Here is a 24,621-nt window from a genome sequence, read left to right as displayed (position 1 = left end):
TGGAAGCAACCTAATGAAGAAAATGTGTTACATAGATACAATGAAATAACAGCCATAAAAGAGAATGAAAATTTGCCATTAGCAACATGGATGGACCTGGAGGGTATTATGCTTAGTGAAATAGTTCAGACAAATAGTGATTTCACTTATATATAGAATTTATAAAACAAAAACAAAGAAACAGTCATAGATACTGAGAACAACACATGCCAGAGGGGAGGGGTGTGTGTGGGGATGGGTGAAATAGATGAGGAACATTAACAGGTACATACTTCCAGTTACAAAATAAAGGAGTTGTAGGTATGAAAAAAATACATATACTTACATTCCAAAATGAACAGTTCAGTTAAAAAAACACTTGTATTTGATTTTTGATATTTCAAAAATTTCACACTCCAACCAAAAATGACTGAAAATATACTTCCTCTAGTTTAGAAATTTAGGGACTATAATCCAGACTAAATCCTGAAATTTAAAATGGCTCTCATTTGAGAAATTCGTAAGCTTCTCAGAGGACAAGCCCTGAAATCTTTAGTTTACATAGTAGAGACTGTAGATTTCCCTACCATGGTCTAAGATAACACAATTTAATACAGCAATGAAGACAAGAATACATTTCAATGTTTATCTTTGGAAAATAATATCCATCACAGGTTCACAGCCAGTTTCATTCCAGGTCTGGTTTTAACATTAAGAGTACTCTACAAACATTTCTCAAATGGAAAGGTCACTCGAGATGACATTATCAGACTCCTAGAGCAAAGGAGGAATGTCATCAATTCTCCATTTTCAAAGATAATCAGTTACCAGTTAAGAGTAAAAACCACCAGACTCCAAAATCTACATATTTACTTTTTATTGAATTTGTTAATGTTACAGAGTTTTTGCACTGCCAAACCATGCCTGAGAATTCAAAGAAAGAAATGGTACAATGGACAGCCTCATCCACCCATCATACAGCATATTAAAACTTGATTCATGTGCATTTTGATAATTTCACAATCTTTTAAAAAGTTATAAGAAGGGTTGGAATTTTAAATCTCCTGCAGGTCTTCAGATTTCTATGCCATTAAGTAACATTTCCACATATTCGTCTCAGTTCATTCCTCAATAACATAACCCCCAACGAAATTTTGCTGGAAAAAAATGCATACTTTTTAGGGGAAATATGTGGCTCAAGGTCCAAGAGGTTATTTGTTAAAAGATTTTTGGTTCTCAAATGAAGTCTTCAGATTAACCAAGAATCCTTTGTTTCTCACTCATCCAACCTCTCCTTGGCTGGCTCAGCTACTCACCCAAGTACACCAGAACGTAGGCATCCTGCCTGCCACTTCAAATAATGCCAACATTATTGCCCAGATATGGTTCGCATCTGACAGCAGATGACTCTGTAACACTCCTAGGAGTGCGATTCCTGCACTGACACTTATCAAGACTGAACTCCTAGAGGAAAATGCTCCCACATCAGGATAGTTTTACTCACCCATTTGCTTCACTCTTGCCAGTAGCAAGTCTGCAACTCCTACATTTGGCAAAGGGATTTTATTACAGAGAAATCCAGACTCTGCATCAAGTGGTCACATGCCACTTTGAAATATTTCTATTGAACCGAAGATACAAAACTAGGAAATTACCAGACTATCTCATTAGATGGAAAGACTTTTCAGTAATCCTGGGTAGCGTCCTGATGTCCTTTTCCAGGACTAAAAATTACTGGATAGTTTAAGCTGTAATCATTAAAAACAGAAGTGCTACATCACCTGTCTTTCGCCCCTGACTCTCCAAATGAACAATGTAAAAAGACACACCAGGAGGTTGATGACAGAGCTAGGCTGAGACAATCACTGCGTCTAATACCTTAAACGTTTGGGCACAAGTGCATCTGGAATTCTTGTCAGAGATCATGCAAGATCCATGAAACTTCAGTGGGTTTTAGGTTGAGGTTCTGCTCTCACTGCTTTGAATTTATAAGGACACATCTGTGACTCCCTTGGCCTGAGCAGAAAATATACTCTTTCCACCAGTTTACTATACAACTTAGACCTGATTAGAGGAAGCTTTAGCAGCACCTGAAGTAGAGCCCCCTGCATCTACTGCCCTTTGTATCAAAGGCCATCTGGTTCTGCTCTAGGGATTGGCAAATTCATGAGACGTTTCACAATTCCAATGCATATTTCAGGTTACTTAGCCAAGCAATATGCTCTGTCAAAGAACTATTCCAAGTCAAAGCAAAAAAAAAAAAAAAAAAAAAAAAAAAAAAAAAAAAAAGCCTTAATATGGAACACAGAAAAAGTACTACCCAAATAAAAAATTACTAAAAAAATAAGATTATTCCCCCCCACACACCCCTTTTCCCACGTGGTGACCCGAGTTTGGTTGATTTTAATTTGTGGTTACCTCAGAATACAACTCAAAGTTTAAATTATAAATCACAGCCCTACACAGATTATCCGAACACATCAGTTCTTTAGAGAGTGGCATGTTCCAGGAAGTCTAATACCCACTACAGAGTGTTCCTTATGAATGGGGCACAGGACAGGTTAATTAAGGTCACTTAAATCTTCATCTTTTACAGCAGATCAGAACCCAGAAGATGGCTGACTTTCTGCAGGATTTCTGATAGGAATCCAGTAGAGCTGGTTTCAAGTTTCACATCGACACTTAAAAGCTGTAACCTTCTTATCCAGAAGTTGTGATCCACATGAAGTCCACAATGAGTGCAGCAAATCTGAGGTAGTCAACCCTTACGAAGGCTCAGTATCTGAACATAAAAAGATTTTGAAATGACCACTGGCTGCAGTTTTTGATTATTTTGTATTTGCAGAGTAACTCTGAAAGAACACTGCTGAATCTAGTTGACACACTTATATAACAATGAAAATCCCCCTAAATCCAATACACATAAAGAGCAGTTGTGATACTTTAAACTTCCATAGTGCAATAGGGCCGGTCCCGTATACCGAGTGGTCTGCATCAGTTGTAGATCCAGCAGAGATCAGATGATGATGGCTGTCCGTGGTGGTTAGCTGTGGTCTAGTTACCTTAGAAGGGTTAGCAAACACCATTCCTTAATTGTACTGTGTGTGGCTGCTTTTCTGATTCTCAAGCACAGCATACTGGTTGTCTAGCTGAAGTTTAAGGGCCTGGTTTTTTGAAACCTCATCCCTACCTCTAGTTTTGTGTCTTACTACTTCAAAGCTCTTCTCCATTTCTTTATCCCTAAGGGAAAAGAAATGTAATCAGTAAATATTTCTTCTTCACTAGGTTGTTTTGAAAATATCCTTCCTTGAATTTAAAAAAAGCCACCCCTTAGAAAAATCCTGAGGAAGGGACAGGAGGGGGAAACTGGTATATAAATCCTTACCAAAACCACTTTTAAGGCTTCAAATGAATAAAAAATATAGAATACTGTACTGAAGCTCTAGGGTCCTATTTTCTGTGGTAGCAAATCTACTGAATACTATTAACTGAAAACCTATTTTGGGACCAACTTCAAGACAACTGGAAAGTTAAAAAGCTGTCTAATGACATGGTGATTCCTTCTAAGACTCATTGTTACTCTTAGCAAATAATAGACAATACACATCTCTTTCTTTATGCATAAAGTAAGAACAACAATTTCCTCATTCAAGTAAAGTTCTACTCATTATTCAAAGAACTCTCCACACATCTACTTTATGGGAGTGGGTCAGATAAAGATGAGTGTGGTGAATCACTGCCTCTCGTGGAGGACAGAGCAGAGGAACAAGTCAAGTGGAGGCTTAAATTCAAGCCAGCTGTGCTCTCAAAGAGGCAAAAACGCTGGGATTTAATTTAAAAGCCACCCCGAAAAATTTCCATCTGATGTCATTTACATTTCTTCCCATTTTATTTACTTTGTAAAAAATTCATGTCCCTAAATAAGATATGGATGTGCCATATGTGGTCATTTAACTCCAGGTAGCATTCATTTTAAGTACCTGCTGAAATAAGATTATTTTTAATATTAGATTTATAAATGCCAACATCTTTCATCTACTCACATTAACTGGGAATATAATGAAGTATTGCTGACTTTTCTAGTTTCTATATTACAAGGAACACAGAAGCAGCAATAATGTACTTAATATTTATTAAGAATTCTCACTAGATGAGACTTGTCATGGCTACAGAATGACATAAACTAGGGATAAGGGAAACTTGCAGACGAAGTTTGTCTTTGGTGCTCTTTCCCCTCGCCCCCCCCCACCGGGTCCTTCCCCTCTTCTCCCCCCAGTCCTGGGCATATAAGTCCCACCTTAATTCTCAGTTGCCTCTCAGCTGCAGCTTGGGCTTTACTGCAACACCCCAGGTGGGTTTTCAAATCCCAAAAACCCCACTCCTTGGCCAAAGGATAGGGCTCCAAAACACAATATTGAGAATACTTACTTCCGGCTTTCTACATGCTTGGCAGTGGACTGCAGGGATGGGAACTGTGTATCACTGTAGATTTCTGGTGGTCCTTGGGGTGCTTTCCTTGTTGTGGTCAACCTGGCCCCAGGAGGCCTATACACGCCACTAGTCATTGTCGGTTCTGGGGTTTCTGTAACTAACATTTCAAAACAGTTTAGAGAAACTATTCAAGTGCTTGGCGTTTTAATAAGCTACTCCTGAATTCCTGATCATTTTAACAGTTATGGAAAAAAACAATACTTACATTAAGGGTCTCTGAACAACAGAAGGAAAGTTATCTGAGGAAATGTCCAAAAGCAAAGGCCTATTTTTCTAGGGTAAAAGTAGTCTTCCAATTTCTCTTCCATGTACAATTTTAATTATCTATGTAAATGAGTTCTATTAAGTCAACTTATTGGAAGAGGGAAAGGCATCTGCTGTTCCTGGGAGACAGGTCTCATCAGGGACTACCTTTCAAAGTATGACCACTTTTACATCATCAATGAATTTTTTATTTTCTCGTAAAACAGGAGAAAAAATTAAGCAGCCCAAAGTCTTGTACCATGACCAAGATTTTGAGGACACAGCCTTTCAGCTTTTCTTACATACCATTCACCGCCCCCCAACCTAAACATGAATTCAGTGTTTTACACACGTTTTCTAGTTATCAAAAGCTTCCTTTCAAATGAACATCTCTACATCATTCATTAGCTCAAGTGTAATGCAGCTAGAAGGAAACAGGGAAAAACTATGCATGGTAGTAATCTGTGATCTTTGGACAGTAACATTTGGGGGTGATTTGTTATTCTTTATATTATTCTGTATAAAATGGGTATACATCAGAGCATTATTTCTCAACATTTTTTCTTTATTGCCTTCCTAAAAGAGCCTTTTTAGACAACTTTCTTCTAAACAGTACTGTCCCCATGCCCCAAGCAAAAAATGTTAATACCACAGATACACTGTACATATGTTTACATACTCTGGCCCTCTGATGGGCCACAAACCACTGTAAGATCTAAGATTTCTTTACCATTCCCACTCTCCCCCGAGCCAAGAAGCACTTTTCATCCTCTTGGGAGTGATAAAATCCACCTGTCTGAGAATTCATTCTTCAGAGAGAGTAAAATGGGGAATGGAAAAAAAAAAGACACAGGTACCCAATATTCCTTAGTCAGCCGTCAAACATTGAAAAAAAATGCTTAAACATGTAAATATGGCAAGCTATAGGGCTGCAGTAAGATTTAAGCAGCCTACAGCCTTAACTTCCAAATTTCTTTATTGAGGATATGAAAGTCTTTAGATCAGACACAAATCTCTCTCCTAGGAATGGAAAGAAGACCCTACTCACCCAGTGCAAGCATGCATTTAGTTGAAAGCTGACTGCATATAAAATTATACACAAATAGACATCTTTATGAAAATGAAATATGAAGGTTACCAACTACTGGAGCAGGAGGTGCTTGTACCGGAGCTGTTTTATTCCAGGGACCTGAAGATTTTTCTACACCACCACCACCTCCTCCGCCTTCTTCCCAGTTATCACCTGGATCTTCTCTTTTTTCATTTTCATCTTCTTCCTTTTCACTATTGGAAAATAAACAAGTGAATTCAATTACAGAAACACCAGGAAAACTGTCAGTCCAAATCCTTAATTCTACCAATAATGATCTGTGATTCTGGAGAAGGTACTTATTAACCTCTTCAAGCCCAAATGCCTCACTTGCTTTTAAAAAAAAAAAAAAAGAGGAAGAATTAGGGGATTTTATCTATTTTATGCATTAGGACTTCATGTAAAAGGATTCATCGCTAGAAAAAGGTTGAGAAAACCTGTCTGACAGTCTCCATTTCCCTTTTTGCAAACTCCATACACTCAAGAATATCTAGAAATATTTAACGTACTGACATGCCAGGCTTTCAACAATCTGTGTTGATTATTTATAACAGCCCCTACTGAGGGAGGGAAGAGAGGTCAATCTAACCTGAAATGTAGAGAAAAGGGCAACTTGAAAGATTAAAAGTACAATTACTTGATTTTTTTCTAGGACCAAAGTGTACAAACAGGCACTTATGGTAAGCATATTTTTAGTGATCAAATGTGTGGGTTTTAAAAGTTGTATAATTTCATTTGCTAATCCTTTAGTACATGTAAAAAAATACTCTCAAAATTAATTCACATTCCAACAGAGGAAAACAAGTTAGCATTCAGTATTTACATCAGTGCTTCATACTTTATTAGTGTCAGTCTCTACTGTCTAGACATAGGAAATATATAGAACTGGTCCCTATCATCAGAGATGTGTCACGCATTTAAAGAAGAGAATACAAGAACTCAGTCTTTGGCTTACTAGTGATTATAAATGCAAAATATATCCTCGGTGGTGACATACCATTCTAAGACTGACTGAACTGTTCTATTTAATGCCTATTTTTAATTTTTTTTTTTAAGATTCGATGTGGACCATTTTTAATGTCTTTACTGAATTACAATATTGCTTCTGTTTTATGTTTTCTTGGTTTTTTGGCCATAAGGCATGTGGTATCTTGGCTGCCCGACCAGGGACTGAACCCACACCCACTGCATTGGAAGGCGAATTCTTAACCCCTGGGCTGCCAGGCAAGTCCCTATTTTTTTATTCTTGAATCGACTTGAGTCAGAAGTCTGTGATCTCTGCAAGGTATCTTTATTTCTCCTTGTGTTGGATTACTTATTACTATTTTATGTAAGCCTGAATTTGCTAAATTATCAAGTACATATATCTTGCCTCTATACCGCTGGCTTGACAGCACAAAGATAACTGCCAAATCAAACTTCCTTTTTGCAACTCTTTGCCCTTGCAGATGATGCACCTGGCACAGACCACCAACCTTCTCCCTGGATTACTTTCCATGACAGTGGTGGTGTTTCCTAGGTCTTCAGCTTATCAAACTCTGTCATCAATCTAACTGTCCTTTCCTCTATTAAAAAAAACAGGCTGCGGGACTTCCCTGGTAGAGCAGTGGTTAAGAATCCGCCTGCCAATGCAGGGGACATGGGTTCGATCTCTGGTCCAGGAAGATCCCACATGCCGCGGAGGAACTAAGCCCGTGTGCCACAACTACTGAGTCTGTGCTCTAGAGCCCGTGTGCCATAACTACTGAAGGCCACGCACTGCAACTACTGAGCCTATGTGCCTCAACTACTGAAGCCCCCATGCTCTAGGGCTCATGTGCTGCAATTACTGAGACTGCATGCTGCAACTACTGAAGCCTGTGTGCCTAGAGCCCATGCTCCTCAACGAGAAGCCAATGCAATGAGAAGCCTGTGCACCGCAACAAAGAGAAAACCCGTGCGCGGCTGTGAAGACCCAACGCAACAAAAAGAAAAAAGAAAATGCTACATGCTGCTGCCTAAAGCTCTGTCCCTGGCCTTCCACTCTTTCAGACATTTTCTTCTTTTGATATCTGATCCATGACAATGGCCATAACAACGTATATATGACTCCTACCTTGACTGTGACCTTGGGAACATCAGGGCATATCCTGGTTTCTGCAAAATGACATCTAAGGGTGCTTTCTTTCCATGTCTATTAAAATAAGTTCTGGCTATATGACAAATTTCTTGAATAGCTAATGGCCTTCTTTAAAGACACTCAGATAATAGTACCATCACTTATTGCCCACCAACCAGAGATGATTCCAGAATTTAGAGGCCTAGGGTGGCAACAGAAAGCGAGAAAGGGAACAAACTTACCTTCAATCTGCATTTAGAGCACGATTTTACTAAAGACTATAGTTTGAGAGGAAAAAAGCGTGGGGAGTATGGCTAAGCCAGCCTTCAGTCTTCCTTTTTGCTAACACATAATAGAATCCTATGGAGCCATTTAAAATGTTAGGTCTACACTAACATGGAAGTAATAATCATGTCACATAAACCAACAACGTATCAATACTAAAAATCTATGCACCTAATATAGATAGAAAGACAATTAGAATGATTTCTTGGGTAAATGTTAAAAAGTGGGTGCTAGAATGCATGACTTTATTTTCTTCATGGAGCAAGCAGTTATGAGCAGATTTTAAAGCCAAACTGGCTGGTTCAATACACCCAGGCTCTGCCATTTACTAGCCAGGAAGACTAAGTATGGCATCTAACTTCTGTATGCCTCAGTCTTCTCGTGTAAAAAGGGGGTAACAGCCCCATTATGAAGATTAACAGACACAAAGCACTGATAACAGTGCTTGGCACATGGTAAGTGCCGTAAGCATTTGGTATTACATGCTTTTTATTTATTATTTTTTAACATCTTTATTGGAGTATAATTGCTTTACAATGGTGTTAGTTTCTGCTTTATAACAAAGTGAATCAGCTATATGTATACATATATCCCCCCTCCCTCTTGCGTCTCCCTCCCCCCCCCCCTATCCCCCCCCTCTAGGTGGTCACAAACCACCGAGCTGATCTCCCTGTGCTATGCGGCTGCTTCCCACTAGCTATCTATTTTACATTTGGTAGTGTATATATGTCCATGCCACTCTCTCACTTCGTCCCAGCTTACCCTTCCCCCTCCCTGTGTTCTCAAGTCCATTTTCTACATCTGTGTCTTTATTCTTGTCCTGCCCCTAGGGTCTTCAGAACCATTTTTTTTTTTTTTCTTTAGATTCCGTATATATGTGTTAGCATACAGTATTTATTTTTCTCTTTCTGACTTACTTCACTCTGTGTGACAGTCTCTACGGCCATCCACCTCACTACAAATAATTCAATTTCGTTTCTTTTTATGGCTGAGTAATATTCCATTGTATATATGTGCCACATCTTCTTTATCCATTCACCTGTTGATGCACACTTAGGTTGCTTCCATGTCCTGGCTACTGTAAATAGAGCTGCAATGAACATTCTGGTACATGCCTCTTTTTGAATTATGGTTTTCTCAGGGTATATGCCCAGTAGTGGGATTGCTGGGTCATACAGTAGTTCTATTTTTAATTTTTTAAGGAACCTCCATACTGTTCTCCATAGTGGCTGTATTAATTCCCACCAACAGTGCAAGAGGTTTCCCTTTTCTCCACACCCTCTCCAGCATTTTCATATTTAGGTTTTCATATAAGCACCACATATACCACCTTTATAATAAGAAAAAACATAGTTTTCATTAAAAAAAAAAAGCAACATGAAAACATGTTCTTTTAAAATGGACACTAAGCAGTATGATCTTGCTTCCTAAAGCTTTTAAGTAGAATGATCAGGTAAGAGTATGAAAGTCATAATTTATCCAGGAGTCTAACAGTGGTATCCAAATGTCAAAATTGTCCCAAAAGAAGTTTTTTTAAAAAGTTACCCACCTCTGAAGCCACACCTATGTAATTACACTAAAATGTAATTTGCTTGGTCCATGAGTAAAAGCACAGGTATAACTGACTAGCTATAACTGACTATGTAGTTAGCAATGTCGCAGCAACCCAATCCATGCCAGACTGGGTGATAAGAGCCCCACAAAGATTTAAGTGACTTCATGGCACTTTTACACTCTTATATACCCAAACTGTGATAGCTTTCATTTGATCAGTTACATTTAGAAATGGTTAATTTCAACAATGCACTGAATTAAAATAGCTTTTCCCTTAAATTATTTTAATATTTAAACTCCAGAATTATCAGCTTGCAATAAACTGAAAATCAAAAAAATTTTAACACTGATTATCCCTAAGCAGAAGGGATTATGAATAATTCTTGTATATTTCTTTATGCTGTTATACTCTTCAAATGTTCTAAAGAACAAAAACATTGTTTTCCTAATCTGCAAAAAAATAAACTTTGAAGAAAAACTCCAATTTGGTCTGATAGAATGCTGAGAGTCTCAAAGAAAAGAAGATTCCTTTACTGTCTAGTGTTCATCACCTTTTCACCCTCAGAGACAAGTGAAGAAATGAATTTAAAAAATCACAAATCTAAAATACCTCTAGATTACAAACTATTACTAGAAAATAAGAGTGATCTGTTTTAATTAGAGGGATTGTATATTGATAATAGGCACAAGACAACTTAGTATTTTGCTTCATAAGATTCTGAAATATCAGCTAAACTAAACATTGTAAATTGTCTAGTCAAGACACTTCACCCAACAGAGGGAAATAAGGCCCAGAGATGCTAAGAGCCTTGCCCAAGTGCTATAGTAACAATGGCAGGATAGAAATAATTTAAATAGCCTACTACTCTTTCATATTTACATATTCCAGAAAATGTCAAACCTCCAAATGCCAAAGAACAAAAATCATGTTGCAGAGAATTATTTCCACAGAAGACAACTAGGCTAAAATTTGGCGTCTGATCCAAATATAATATACAACGTCTCATCAGCTAAATTTGATGTTTTAAAAACTACAATGCTTAAAAAATAAGTAAATAAAATAAAAATAAAAACTACAATGTTACTGTAAATTCATTATCACAATCCAAAGTATACTGTCTTGAATATGCATTAGTCTGTAAGGCACTATTTTGGGGTACTGGGAATGATAATGCTACAAAAAGGAATATTTACTGAGCATCTACTATACCAGGCAGTGTTGTACCCGTTTTACAAAGTTAAAAATCGAAAGAACACTAAGGCGGGGAGAAGACCCATTGTACATATGAGGAGACTGATATTCAGATACTTAAGTACCTTCACCAGGGCTACAATGTAGCAGAGCCAAGTCAGTGGGACTCCAGAGCCCATATTCTTTCAGGTTGCCTATTACTTCATTTCACTCTCTTTATAGCTCTAAAATATGAAACAAAAATTTTCCCTATTTTGAGATTTGAGAAATTCACTTTTTTTTAGTAAGACTGATCAGGATCACACATTCTACAGCGGTGTATCTATAAAGAACAGAACATTCTTACCTCCTTATCTCAAGGGACATTACAGGAGAATTTATGTATCCTAACTCCCCCTTCCCCAAAAGCAGCTAAAACAAAATCCAGACTTGACTGCACTTTTGCCAGAATGCTGGGCAGCACCACTGATTTGACCCTATTATCCAATCACTGTTACAACAGTAAACTGGGGGGATAGAAATGGCCTGATGAGCCATGGCTGGCAGCTTAAAATGTCACTGTATTTCATCCAAGGACTCTTTCTTGACCCGTTCATGGTAGACCTAAGCGTCTCTCCTGGACTCCACGGCCCCTGCACATCACTGAAATGATCTACTAGTGTTCAGTAGAGCATGAGTTTTTTTTTTACAACTCCAAGACCCAGCAGTTGATGCCCAATATCCAGGACAAAGCAGTCCCACAAATATTTGCTACTATGAATCCAGCTTGGATGCTGGAATAATTTCTTCTCTTCAAAGGACAAATTAACCAGCTCTACCTAATGGGTTTAAAAGTCTAGATTTCTTAAGATTCCTAGAAAACCACTGGGATCCAAGGACTCAATTTTTTATTGACACATGACACATGCTCACCATTTAGTAATAAGTAGTAAATGAAATCTTTCTTCCTCAAATCCATTTTAAAGATGGGAAAGGCCTATAGGTCCTACTATCAACCAATAATCTAAGCTCAAGCGCTAGGCCCCTTCTTTTATCACCATCTCAATGGCTTCCCTCTCAGAACTTGTCTGTAAACAATGTGATCTTGAATAAGATTAACCTAGACACAAAACTTGACACATGACCTCATAATACTCTTGGTCCTTAAATCTTGAGCTAATGGGTAAATGTGAGCTAGGACTTTAATACAGTATGCTTGCTGCTGCTGAAAACTCTCCCCCTTTCAATTGCACACTCACCTTCAACAAACGTCCAGCATGCTAACTTACTACGAGGACTAGTGTCAAAAACTTTTAAGACTGTATGCAGCTAACTAAAGAGAAAGTAAGTATGGCAAAAATGATTTGTACATCTCCAGCAAGAGTATAAGGGTACTTATTCTACTATTCTTGCAATTTTTCTGAGGTTTGTAATTTTTCAACACAATAAGTTGGGAGAAAAACAATTAAGACTATAGATGGAGAATTTCAAGATATTTTTAAGTCAACTTCAAAGTGTCATTTTCCCTTGTTTCATATTGAAATAGCAAGGCTGTCTCTCTCATGGATAGAAAAGGTAACAAACTAAAGGCATAACCACCCCCCTCCAATTCCACAGAAGAGAGAGATCTCATTTCTCTCCCCTTCTGAGGGCTTCTGCACAAAAGGTAAGACCAAGTCATAAAAGACAATCATTCAAGATCTCCAGCAACTCTGAGAAGGATTTTTCTTTATATGGTTATACTAATGCCAACCTGAACATGTCATGTTCTCCTATTAAGTCCATAGTGAACTGACTCACCAGAGTAGGACTTTAGTCATGATAATATTATGTGCCTCCATTACCCCTTCTCCTCAAATATTGGTATTATAAAGCAGGTGCCTCATGGTTAAATAGCAGAGAAATTCCCAAGAGTAAGACATTCTAATTTACCCACTAAACAGAGGTTGATTAACATTAACCAAGTGGATATATTATGAACATCCTGTTCAAAATCCTCACAAAAATCCTGAGTAGTCATCTCAATTTTGCAGATAACATTCACAAGTAAAGTAACTCGCCCAAGGTCACACATATGCAGCAGGGCTAAAATGCAAGCCCAGGTCTGTCTTTCCCTAAAGTCCATGTTTTTGCCACATTATCAACTATATCCTATTTGTGTGAGTAACCTACTTCCCATTCTATTGAACCAATGTGTCTTTCCTTGTAGACTCCCACTCCTACTGAGTCAATGTCAAGAACATTTAATACAAAGTTTATAAAGATATTCAGTACATGGTTGACCCTTGAACAACAGGGGTGTTAACATGCCTCATCTGCAGTTCTTCCGTATCGGTAGATTCAACCAACCGCAGGTCGTGTAATACAGCATTTACTATTGAAAAATATCTGCATATAAGTGGACCCATGCAGTACAAACCCATGTTGTTCAAGCGTCAGCTGTATAAAGTGAAAGTTTTTGTCATTATTATTAACCCTCTGATGGCTTCTCACTCTCAAGCCTTTCCTGGAAGCCCTCTGTTGATTAGATTCCCCTGCTGATTTATGAAGGCAACGGAGACAGACCCCAGACTCCACAGTGACTGAGAATCCACAAAAGCAGCTTCCTGAAGAAGGTATGTTTCTCAATGTTAGCAGGTAAGAGAAAGATCTCTGGATGGCCACTGAGGGGCAATGACTAGATGCTAAATAATGAAAAAAGCAGTACAAAAAAGCTGGTCTGGGCTTCCCTGGTGGCGCAGTGGTTGAGAGTCCGCCTGCTGATGCAGGGGACATGGGTTCGTGCCCCAGTCCGGGAAGATGCCACATGCCACGGAGCGGCTGGGCCCGTGAGCCATGGCCGCTGAGCCTGCGTGTCCGGAGTCTGTGCTCCGCAACGGGAGAAGCCACAACAGTGAGAGGCCCACGTACCGCAAAAAAAAAAAAAAAAAAAAAAAAGAATCCTCCTGCCAATTCAGGGGACATGGGTTTGATCCCTGGTCCGGGAAGATCCCACATGCCACGGAGCAACCAAGCCAGTGCACCGCAACTACTGAAGCCCACGCACTCTAGGGCCCGCTTACCACACTACTGAGCCTGTGTGCTGCAACTACTGAAGCCTGTGTGCCGCAACTACTGAAGCCTGTGTGCCTAGATCCCATGCCCTGCAACAAAAGAAGCCACGGCAATGAGAAACCCGCACACCACAATGAAGAGTAGTTCTCGCTCGCGGCAACTAGAGAAAGCCCGTGCGCAGCAACAAAGACCCAACACAACCAAAAAAAGAAAAAACAAAAAACATCTAACACACAAAGGAAGCCAAGAAGTGGCTGGGAATAAACCTCCAGTCTAATCACCTCTACTTCACACCACCACGGAAGGTATTTCAAATGTGGGGAAGCTGCATTTCCTAAAAGTTTCCCACTATCAATCAGGTTTCACTTTGCTTAAGCTCACACAGCGACGTGAAAGAACCTAGGACATGAATGCCTAGTTGTGGTAAGTATCCAACAAATGTCATAAAAGTTAGCCCTGGTTTTTTAATAAGTTATTTAACACCATAAATGTTACCATCTAGAGAGGTCAAAAGACAGTATTTTGTTAAGGAAAAGTATTTCCTCCACTGTGCCAGGCAGTCACGGGCATATATAAATCACAGACTTCAAACTGGAAGGCAGTGCATCGGGTTCACTTCTTTTTTTGGCTGTGCTGTGTGGCGTGCGGGACTTTAGCTCCTTGACCAGGGATGGACCCCAGGCCCCTGGTAGTGAGAGTGCTGAGTCCTAACCACTGGACTGCCAGGGAATTTCCAGGGATCACTTATTTCTTGAAACAGAATAAAGGGTTTTTAATCTAAACCAATGGATTTTCTACTTCATGAGACCCTCAAAAACATGACATTTATTTACATGAATCTAAAGTCCATGTGACTACCATAGACTGGACTTGATAAAATACGTTAATTTCAAATTCTCTAAGCCAACCAATCCAATTTTCAGAAATTACTGTTTTCTTGAACTTTAAAAATATACTTAGAGTATGATTCCATTTCTGTAAGTTTCTAGGAAAATTAATCTAGTGTTAGGTTAGTGGTCATTTGAGGGGTGAAAACAGTGACTATGAGGGGGCTTTCTCCTCTACCAGTAATGTTCAGTTTCTTGACCTCAGTGCTAATTACACAAGTTGGTTTCACTGTGTGAATACGTAAAATCTGTTATTTCCCTCTAACTATGCTTCAATTACGAATACATATATAACTTGTTTGTAAAATCTGCTATTTCCCTCTAACTATGCTTCAATTACAAATACATATATAACTTGTCTGTCACAGAGGATCTGAAAACCACCCCTGTTATTTTTTGAAACAAAAAAAAAAAACTAACTTCGACCCACCAATATTAAAAGTAAAAATTTTGAAACCACAAAATCCATTTTAGCTGTCTCAAAAAGGCCTAACCAAGATTTGAAGCAGGCAAGCTCTCACAGGATTTTAGAGCTGGCAGCTAATTTGATCAGCATATAGAAGGGCCGCCATCAGAGGAATAGGCACAATCCATTAGAGTCCTAATAAGCATATCTAAAGCACAAGAGTACTGTGATGCTGTTTTGGGGCTAAAAACCCCCAAACATACAATATCTATCCCTTGAGTTATCTAAGCACGTCTGTAACCAGACCATACCTTATTTGCATTGCTTGAACTCTTAGGCCGCTGTAATCAACCTCTTTTTGCTCAAATTCTTTCCACTCATCTTCATCCTGTAAAACAGGTACCACTTAGTCAATTAAAGCTATTTGTAAAAACACAACTAAGACAACTATCAGACTATGAAAAAGGGATGAAGCGGCTGGAACCTAAAGTGTGGACTCGTTTTCTGGCCAAAGCCCTTGCTCAATCCCAAGGCCAACTAGGCTGGAGGACAAACGTGAGTAAACTTTACTTCCACCGCGTTCCTTCATGAGACCTGTTACTTTAAAAGCAACCAGGAAACGCCAGATGAAATCAACAGGAAGCCCACAACTAAACGTCTAGCTCAATCTTGCCATGAGACTTTTCTTTTACGGACTTCGGGACCAAGTCGTGCCAGTTAGAGCTGCCACAAATGTGATTGTTAGAAAATTCAGCTCAGACTACTGGTCTGAAATCAGAACGCTAAATTACTCAGAGTAGACGTCATTCGATAGATGCACTTCCGACCCGGGCCGATTCCCCGGGAGGGTGCCGCCGCCAGCTTGCGTCCTCGCCCGAGCCAAGCGACGCGGGTCGGGAGCGGGGTGCCGGGGGTCCAGCGGGGAGCGCGAGGCGGCCCGCCGTGGGAAGCCCGCGTCACGTGGCAGCCTCCGCGCCCATCAGCCCGCCAGCCGGGCCCCGGCCGCCCCTCCCGGCCGTTTCCCCGGGCAGGCAAGCAGGCAGGCGGGCGGGGGCGGGCACATGGGCGCAAGCGCGCGGCCCGGGCCCCGACTCCCAGTCTCCCTGGCCCCTCACCTTTGTCACAACCTTGGTGGCGGCCCCGGGGCCCGTGGCCCCCGCGCCCGCGGTCCCGCCGTCGCCCGGCCGGGTCCCCACGCCCGCCCCACCGCCCGCCGCGCCCGCGGCTCCGCTGCTCCCGCCGGCGACGCCCGCCGAACCCGCGGCGCTTGCCGCCCGGTTGCTCCGCTCCTTCTTCTTCTTCTTGTCTCTCTTGGCGAAGAAGTTGTCCAGGCTCCGCTCCTCCATCTCAGCCATGGTCGCGGCCTCCTCGGCCCGGATGGGTGGGGCCGGCGGCGGGCGCTGCCCGCGGGGCTCCGAGCTCGGGGTCGAGGCCGGCTCGGCGCTCAAGCTCCCGGGCGCGGCGACGCCTCAGCCCCGCGGGGTCGCCGAGGCGTTTGCGGCGGGGCGAGCGGCTCCCCCCGCGTGCTGGCGAATGGTGGTACGGGCCTCCTCCGGGCTCGCGTGCCGCTGCCGCCGCCCCGCCCGCCCGGGCTGCAGCGACAGCGGTGCAGGATCCCGCCCGCTCCGCAGCCGGAGGGCAAAGGGAACGTTCGGGCCAGAGGTTCCAGCGAGAGTGCTAGGCTAGCGGCGGCGCGTGAAGGAGGAAGACGCGCGCACGCAGGCCCAGATAGGAGGGGAAGGGGGTTGGGGAGGGAGGGAGGGGGAGGAGGGCGGGCGGGCCCCCAGAAGAGAGAGGCAACACCCACGCCTGCGTACTTAGCTCCGCCCGCCAGTGTGGGAGAGTGGAGGGGAGGGCGGCGGGAGGAGAAGGAGGCGGGGCTGGAAAAGGAGCCAATCATATGCCAGAACGAAGTGCTTTGGCGACCATCCCTGTCTCGGACGGGGCGGGGCCATGGCTTGGGGGCGGGGAGAGGGTATATGCTAAATGTGACGTGCCTGATGACTCTTGCCTCCCGATTGGTCGAAGGTTTAGCCTTGGGGGCGGGCATTTAGAGGGCTGGTTGGTGACTTGGCTAAAGAGGTCCTGTCGAAGGGGCGGGTAGGTCCCGTCTGGGCGCATGCGTACGATACACGTGTGTCTGCTCGTCAGGGGCCAGCTGGGGCCTTTTAGTCGTTTGAACTTTAGCGAGACGGAAAGGCCCTGTGTTAAGCTAGCTATGTTAAAGATGGTACCACCCGCTATGCTGGCCTCTGTACTTTCACCCTCTCTGGTCTGGCAACTATTCATTTTCATCATAGGGGATGATTGTTATGAAAGTGAGGAGCAGTGGCCTTGAAGTTTAGTTCTCATTTACTAAAAGATCTTAGTAAGCCAGTAGGTAGTTAAAAGGAGATTGGTTTTATCTATTGGTTTTATCTATACTCTACTAGATATTGATTTATCTACCAAGGTCAAGCTAAATCTGACCCTCAAGCTCCTGATCTGTAAAATGGAGATGTTAGCTCTTGCAAGATACTTGGGGAAAGAGTACCTCTTAGTTGCAGTGCTTAATACACATTGGATGCGATAAATGATTTTACATTTAAATAGTATCCCCTGCCCTGAGGAGATGACTGTAATCTATCTTTTTTTTTATCCCTGATAAGAGGAGGGGAATGGCATACCATAGTAATGGGGACCAAATGTGCCCATGCTATACGTGGTTGTGCCATTTAAGTACCTTTTTGGCCTTGAGAATGAAATGAATCCTTGCATATGAAAAAGGGCCTCTAATGTAAGGTATTAAACTTTCCACTTCCTCCTTCTAAAGACAGAGAACTGTCACAACCACTGAGGAAATGACTCAGACTTATGTTAGTAGCCTTGTGGGGTAGATAGAGCACAGCCAATAAATGGAGCTACTTCTTGGTCTTTTCCTTTACAGTTTTTCCGTTAAAGTTTGTCTCCCCCATGCCCCCTCCACCTACACTATTAACGTACTAAGCCTAGAATATGTCAAAGAAGCAAATCAAGGGCCTGGCCTTGGCCAACAGCAAGCTTACGTATAATTCCGCAAACATAAACTGCCCTCAACCATCTGGGATGGGTCTCTAGGTAACTTCCTTCTGTGACACCAGGTATCTTCTTGTGATGCAGGCCAAGTTCAGTATTGCCCTTCCCCCACCTTCCTTAACATCTCTGATCCAATTTCTTTTTCTTCCTTTCTCTCCCTCCCTTGCTTTCCTCCTTCCTCGTTCCCTTCCTTCCTTTTGTTCTTTCTTTCATCATCTGTGAAGGACCTATTTAGCTATATTTAAGGCAATGTCCTTTGTTCCAGGCAGAGTAATTTGTCATTCCTGCCTTCAACTCCGTTATAATCTAGATATAATCTAGATATAATCTAGATAATAATCTAGATAATCTAGAAAAGATCTAGATATGAATAACTGAAATTCAGTCCTCCTTTTCTTAGGTCCCCATCAATGTATCCGTGTCTTGAAAGAAGTAATGATGGGAAAAAAGCAGAGAAGGTACAGCAGTTGAGGGTTAATGCAGTAAAATTCTCTACTACATCTTTCAGTGTGATTGATGGCATGCTCCCCAAACTTGATCATATGTAGAAAACTCAGGTCAGGCCAGTAGAGAGACAAGGGTCTTTGTGGTTGTGTCATTATCTGTAGTTAATAGTCTCCCGCATGGAGCTGGTCTCCTCCACTTTGAATCCCCTGACCTGAAACTGACAGCATATATTCCTACCAGGTTTTCCTCTTAAATCTCCCTTGCTACCCTCCTCCAGATGGGTTACACAGAGCCCTGAATCCTCATCTTCACCCCGTCCTCATCATGAAGCATCATCCAGCTCTCTCGATATTTGGACCTTCCCCATCTTTAAAGCAAAACAGACCTTCATTTGTACTCGGTAGATGGAAAGTTGAATAGTGGCGAGCACTCGGAACATTACCAGGTATTTCAGCACATCTTCTAAGTATCCTAATGCTGTCTGAATGTGGAAATTTCTCTCTGAGTCCTCTGAAGTGGTATAATCCAAAGGACATCATTTATCTCCCTCGACAAGGCCCACTGAGCTCCAATATTCCATGAGCTCAAGAGCTGGCACAGGGCAGCTGGGCCCAGCCCCATTATCCCTGGGTTCTTTTTTGCTGAGCTATTCATTCCAAGTTCCATTCTGCTACCTAGGCTGGAAATTCTACACACGCTCAGCTCAAAGGAATGCAGCTCATGCTGGCCAAAGACTTGCCAGGAAATGGGGAGTAACTTTTCATTTGTGGCTTCCTCTCTCAGATCTGTGAGCTACTGCCTGGCCTGTTCCACTGATGACCTTTTCCAATTGGGGAGCAGCTACTTTCAGGTCACTTCCTCTGGTGAAACCTCTACTGACTTCTACAGGCAGCCTGGTTCCTGACCTTTAAAGGCCCAGAGACCTTTTGTTTGGCATGGGTATTTGATGCTTTTCTGGTATTTGTATGATTTGTTGTTTAACTATTCATCCACTCATTAACTCATTCATTTATGTAAAACATTTATTTAATGAGTACCTACTGTATGCCAGGCCTGATGTTAGGAGTTAAGTATAAGTCAGATATAGGCCCTTCCCTCACAGAGCTTACTGTATGGTAAACTGGTAGCCAGAAGCACACACGTATACATACAATTATAGCACATTGAAAATGTAATAGGGGCCGGGTGGGTGCGCAGCCCTTAGAGCCTGGGTTAGAGGTCCACTCCACCAACATCCTTGCAGTGGTCCTTGCAGCAGAGAGTGCGGTGAGAGGGGGATCACGGCTTTCTCCCTGGGACCCTCCAGGCCCTCCGGCCTCGGGGCCAGCAGGTGAGCTGGGGGGCCCGGGGACAGGGCTGTGTCCTGCGGGGCTCCAGAGTCCTCGCCACAGGCACCCATTGGCCAGGCCCAGGCCTTGAAACAGCCGAGAACCTCTCCCTCATCCCCACTTCTGTGACCTAATGGCAGCGGCTGTCTTCTGCAGGACCTGGCCCCCGTTTGGGTGGCTTGAGGAACATGAGGGCCTGTGGGGTCCTGTGCACCTTGCCCCCTCAGTGATGAAGGCTGGGCGGGTCTGGGGACCTGGCCCTGAGGGCGCCACCAGCTGAGATCTGCCTCTTCAGCCCGGCCTGGGCACTGGAGGGAGGACCCAGACTGGGTGCCGGACTAATGCTCCTGGGCAGGGTAACCGGCCTATGCAAGGACCCCCTCCCCTTAGCCAGGGCCTGGACCTTGGAGGGCGAAAGTTGAGCCTTGGAACCTTGCCCCTTTTAGGTAGAACAGAGGATAACATTTGTTTTGGTGGAGGTTTACAGGAACATGGTGACCTGACCTCAAGAACAAAGGATCTGACACCAAGAAGTTTGCAGCAACTAACCATGCCTCTGTCTTACCTTTCCTAGAAAAGGGCTTTGCTGAAAGCTTTTGGGGAGTTTGGGGTTTTTAAGGCATGAGCCACCCCTCTCCTTGCGTGGCCCCACAATAAACCTTTCTCTGCTCCAAACTCTGATGTTTTGGTATTGTTTCGCCTCACTATGCATTGGACACACGGCCTTGTGTTCAGTGACAAAAACACTTGAAGGTAAGAATGGTGTTGGGCATACAGCCTATGTCACAGAGGCATTTGACCGAAGTTTGTAAAATGTCTCCACTAGTCCCCAGTTTTCCACATTAACAGGGGATTGCACAAACCATGGACTATCTAAGTGTTCCTTAACATCTTTCCTTGTTGGCTTTAGAATACATAGCCAGTCATGTGTAGCCAAAAATTTGACCTTCTTCCTCAACCTCAAGTCCCTCGTTAGCTCGTCCTTGACATTAAGGTTCTAGTTGGAGGATAAATGGTTAACAAGAGGAATGAGGTCCCAGACACCAGTGGCTACCCAGAAGAGCCTGTTTCCAGAAAGAGGTAAAGGGTTGCCATGCATGACCCTGCACCCCCCCCCCCACCATATATAAACCTACCACCAAGGCTTGCAAAAGGGAGTTGGACTCATTAAGCCCACCTCTAGTGGATCAGGTCTGCTGTTTGTTGAACCACACGAAATTGCAGCTATCTGTTTTTTAACCTACCAAAATAGCAGTTCCATATGGTTCAACTTAATATATCTGAGAATAAACAAAAAAATTATGTAAATGAATGAAGAGCTTGGGAACAACCAACCCACCCATTAAGGTGATGTCCTTGATGTAATCTTAGGGTGGAAGGGCTGGAATGTGATGGCAGTTGAATAATCAGCAATCTAATCAATTGTATTCTATGGAGAATGCATGAAACAAAGAGAAAGAATGAGGCTGGCATATAGAAAGAGGAAGGAAAAAGAAGTAGGGTAAAGCCAAGAGGCTAGAAGTTGGCACTTATTACCTACCACTGTCCAGGAAAGAGCAACATGAAATTGGAGCTCACACCATACCCTGCTGTGAGGCGGAGATGACTCTCCAAACCCCACCCTGACTTGGATTATTACATCTGCCTCCCTTAACTCACCAACCAGCCTGCTGATGACTGATTTGGCTCCCAGGGATTGCTTATATTGGGAAAAGGGTGCTCTGGTTGAGGGAGGAGACAGCCAGTTACTGGAGGACTAACACCAACTGTTAATGAATACATGGGCATCTGGTTATATACTTCAGCCTCCTATGCGTTGGATTGTTGGGAGTCAGTCTTCTCTAGGCAGACAAACCTCAGAACACTGACTTGGCTGTGAAACAGTTTCAGCTCTGTGGTAAATTGATCAAGGTAAAACTACCCTGGGTGGCCTCTTTGGGAGCCAGTCAGATGACTCTGGCACAATGCAAAACCTTCTGACTCAATCGTTTTGATCATAGAGTGCAAGGATATAATTATGTTGGCAAGGTACCATTATCCTATCCCTGACCTTAACTCCGGTCCTAATCCCATTTCATGACCCAACAAGTAAATGTGAAATTGTCTGACATTTTCTGCTTCTGAATGAGAGCCAGCCCAGTCTTGGTTACCAAGTCAGTAGGTCAATAGTACTGTCATCCTCCTTGGACTAAAAAAGCAGGAAAAGGGTGAGGGTGTAGGGAGCCTAGAGAGAGCTTCCCATACTAAAGGCAAGTCCTTTACATTCTCACAAGCACCTTGCTCTTTACTTCATGATCAAGCACCTGTTTTTTTGCAGTACACGGGCCTCTCACTGTTGTGGCCTCTCCCGTTGCGGAGCACAGGCTCCGGACGTGCAGGCCCAGTGGCCATGGCTCACGGGCCCAGCCGCTCCGCGGCATGTGGGATCCTCCTGGACTGAGGCACGAACCATGTCCCCTGCATCGGCAGGTGGACTCTCAACCACTGCACCACCAGGAAAGCCCCAAGCACCTGTTTTCTAAAGTCAGACCTGGACTCAAATCACAGCTCTGCCTCTTCCTTGCAAGTCACTTAGCTTCTCTGCATCTCAGGTTTTTTCACCTGTAAATTAAGGATGATAAACACACCTGCCTTGTGGAGCTGTGAGGACTCAATGAGAGGATGGAATTGAAGCCCACCCAGCTCAGTGTCTGACACAGAGTCATCCCAGTTACTGTTAGTTATTATTATTAATAGTATTCTTGTTATTACTAAGGCATGTAACATGATTTATAGTTGCATAGGGGTTTTTGGTGACTGTTCCTTTATCTGTCCTCTCTGACCCTGCGGCTCATTACTGGGTCTTCATTTCCTGCTGAGTGGGTGCCAGCCCCATAGTAAACAATAACTAAACATTTGCTGACAATTAAAAAAATAATTAAAAAGACAATTTAAGAGGATGGCAGAGTAGAGGGACGTGCGCTCACTCTCTCTTGCGAGGACAATGGAATCACGACTAACTGCTGAACAATCATTGACAAGAAGACACTGGAACTCACCAGAAAGATATCCCACATCCAAAGACAAAGGAGAAGCCATAATGACATGGTAGGAGGGGCGCAATCACAATAAAATCAAATCCCATGATGGCTGGGTGGGTGATGCACAAATCGGAGAACACTTATACCACAGAAGTCCACCCACTGGAGTGAAGGTTCTGAGCCCCACATCAGGCTTCCCAACCTGGGGGTCTGGCAATGGGAGGAGGAATTCCTAGAGGATCAGACTTTGAAGGCTAGCAGGATCTGATTGGAGGACTTTGACAGGACGGGGGGAAACAGAGACTGTACTCTTGGAGGGCACACACAGAGTAGTGTGCACATTGGGACCCAGGGGAAGGAGCAGTAACCCCACAGGAGACTGAACTAGACCTACCTGCTGGTGTTGGAGAGTCTCCTGCAGAGGTGGGGGGTGGCTGTGCCTCACCATGAGGACAAGGACACTGGTAGCAGAGGTTCTGGGAAGTCCTCCTTGACATGAGTCCTCCCGGAGTCCGCCATTAGCCCCACAAAAGAGCCAGGTAGGCTTCAGTGCTGGGTCACCTCAGGCCAAACAACCAACAGGGAGAGAACCCAGCCCCACCCATCAGCAAGCAAGCAGATTAAAGTTTTACTGAGCTCTGCCCACCAGAACAATACCCAGTCTACCCACCACCAGTCCCTCCCATCAGGAAGCTTGCAGAAGCCTCTTAGATAGCCTCATCCACCAGAGGGCAGACAGCAGAAGCAAGAAGAACTACAATTCTGCAGCCTGTGGAAGGAAAACCACATTGACAGAAAGACAGACAAAATGAAAAGGCAGAGCACTTTGTACCAGATGAAGGAATGAGATAAACCCCCCCAAAAAACTAAATAAAGTGGATATGGGCAACCTTGCAGAGAAAGAATTCAGAATAATGATAGTGAAGATGATCTAGGAACTCAGAAAATGAACGGGGGCAAAGATTGAGAAGATTCAAGAACTGTTTAACAAAGACCTAAAAGAATTAAAGGACAAACAAACATAGATGAACAATACAATAACTGAAATGAAAAATACACTAGAAGGAACCAATAGCAGAATAACTGAGGCAGAAGAACAGATAAGTGACATGGAAGACAGAATGGTGGAATTCACTGCCCCGGAACAGAGTAAAGAAGAAAGAATGAAAAGAAATGAAGACAGCCTAAGAGACCTCTGGGACAACATTAAATACAACAACATTCGCATTATAGGGGTCCCAGAAGGAGAAGAGAGAGAGAAAGGACCGAGAAAATATTTGAAGAGATTATAGTTGAAAACTTCCCTAACATGGGAAAGGAAATAGCCACCCAAGTCCAGGAAACACAGAGAGTCCAAGGCAGGATAAACCCAAGGAGAAACATGCCAAGACACATAGTAATCAAATTGACAAAAATTAAAGACAAAGAAAAATTACTGAAAGCAACAAGGGAAAAGTGACAAATAACATACAAGGGAACTCCCATAAGGTTAACAGCTGATTTCTCAGTAGAAA

The 24,621-nt window shown here is 42.9% G+C and overlaps 1 protein-coding gene and 1 long non-coding RNA gene across 6 annotated transcripts; one reads left to right on the top strand and one right to left on the bottom strand.

The window, feature by feature from the left end:
- Positions 1–839: 839 nt before the first annotated feature.
- CDV3 (CDV3 homolog) lies at positions 840–17,014 on the bottom strand. Of its 5 annotated transcripts, XM_027091726.1 has the most exons (6): positions 16,374–17,003; positions 15,570–15,646; positions 5,852–5,997; positions 4,408–4,567; positions 3,960–3,962; positions 840–3,041 (listed from the first exon to the last, which is right to left on the bottom strand). In XM_027091726.1, exons 1-6 carry the CDS (start codon positions 16,611–16,613, stop codon positions 3,038–3,040), a joined length of 630 nt encoding a protein of 209 aa, XP_026947527.1. In that variant the 5' UTR covers positions 16,614–17,003; the 3' UTR covers positions 840–3,037. The 5 variants fall into 5 exon arrangements, with proteins under 5 accessions (XP_026947527.1, XP_026947525.1, XP_026947528.1 ...); XM_027091724.1 differs by lacking the exon at positions 3,960–3,962 and having other exon boundaries at positions 840–3,219; positions 4,408–4,561; positions 16,374–17,014; XM_027091727.1 differs by lacking the exon at positions 3,960–3,962.
- A 1,649-nt stretch (positions 17,015–18,663) lies between these two features.
- LOC113612119 (uncharacterized) lies at positions 18,664–20,762 on the top strand. Its single transcript, XR_003429730.1, has 2 exons — positions 18,664–19,204; positions 19,543–20,762. It is a non-coding gene; the product is annotated as an uncharacterized LOC113612119 (long non-coding RNA).
- Positions 20,763–24,621: the final 3,859 nt, after the last annotated feature.

The sequence above is a fragment of the Aethalodelphis obliquidens genome, unplaced genomic scaffold, assembly GCF_003676395.1.
Source record: "Aethalodelphis obliquidens isolate GAN/ISIS:26980383/991018 unplaced genomic scaffold, ASM367639v1 scaffold72, whole genome shotgun sequence".
Taxonomy (NCBI): domain Eukaryota; kingdom Metazoa; phylum Chordata; class Mammalia; order Artiodactyla; family Delphinidae; genus Aethalodelphis; species Aethalodelphis obliquidens.
The sequence above is the reverse complement of the archived record's forward strand: the minus strand, read 5'-3'. Positions and strand labels throughout refer to the sequence as shown.

Bases quoted from the DNA above. Each gene is read 5' to 3' on its own strand.
- CDV3 (XM_027091723.1), bottom strand. From the start codon at position 16,613: ATGGCTGAGATGGAGGAGCGGAGCCTGGACAACTTCTTCGCCAAGAGA. The intron at 15,647-16,373 runs GTGAGGGGCCAG...CCTGTTTTACAG, and splicing joins CCACCAAGGTTGTGACAAAG to GATGAAGATGAGTGGAAAGA. The intron at 5,998-15,569 runs GTATGGTCTGGT...ATTTTCCAATAG, and splicing joins GTTCAAGCAATGCAAATAAG to TGAAAAGGAAGAAGATGAAA.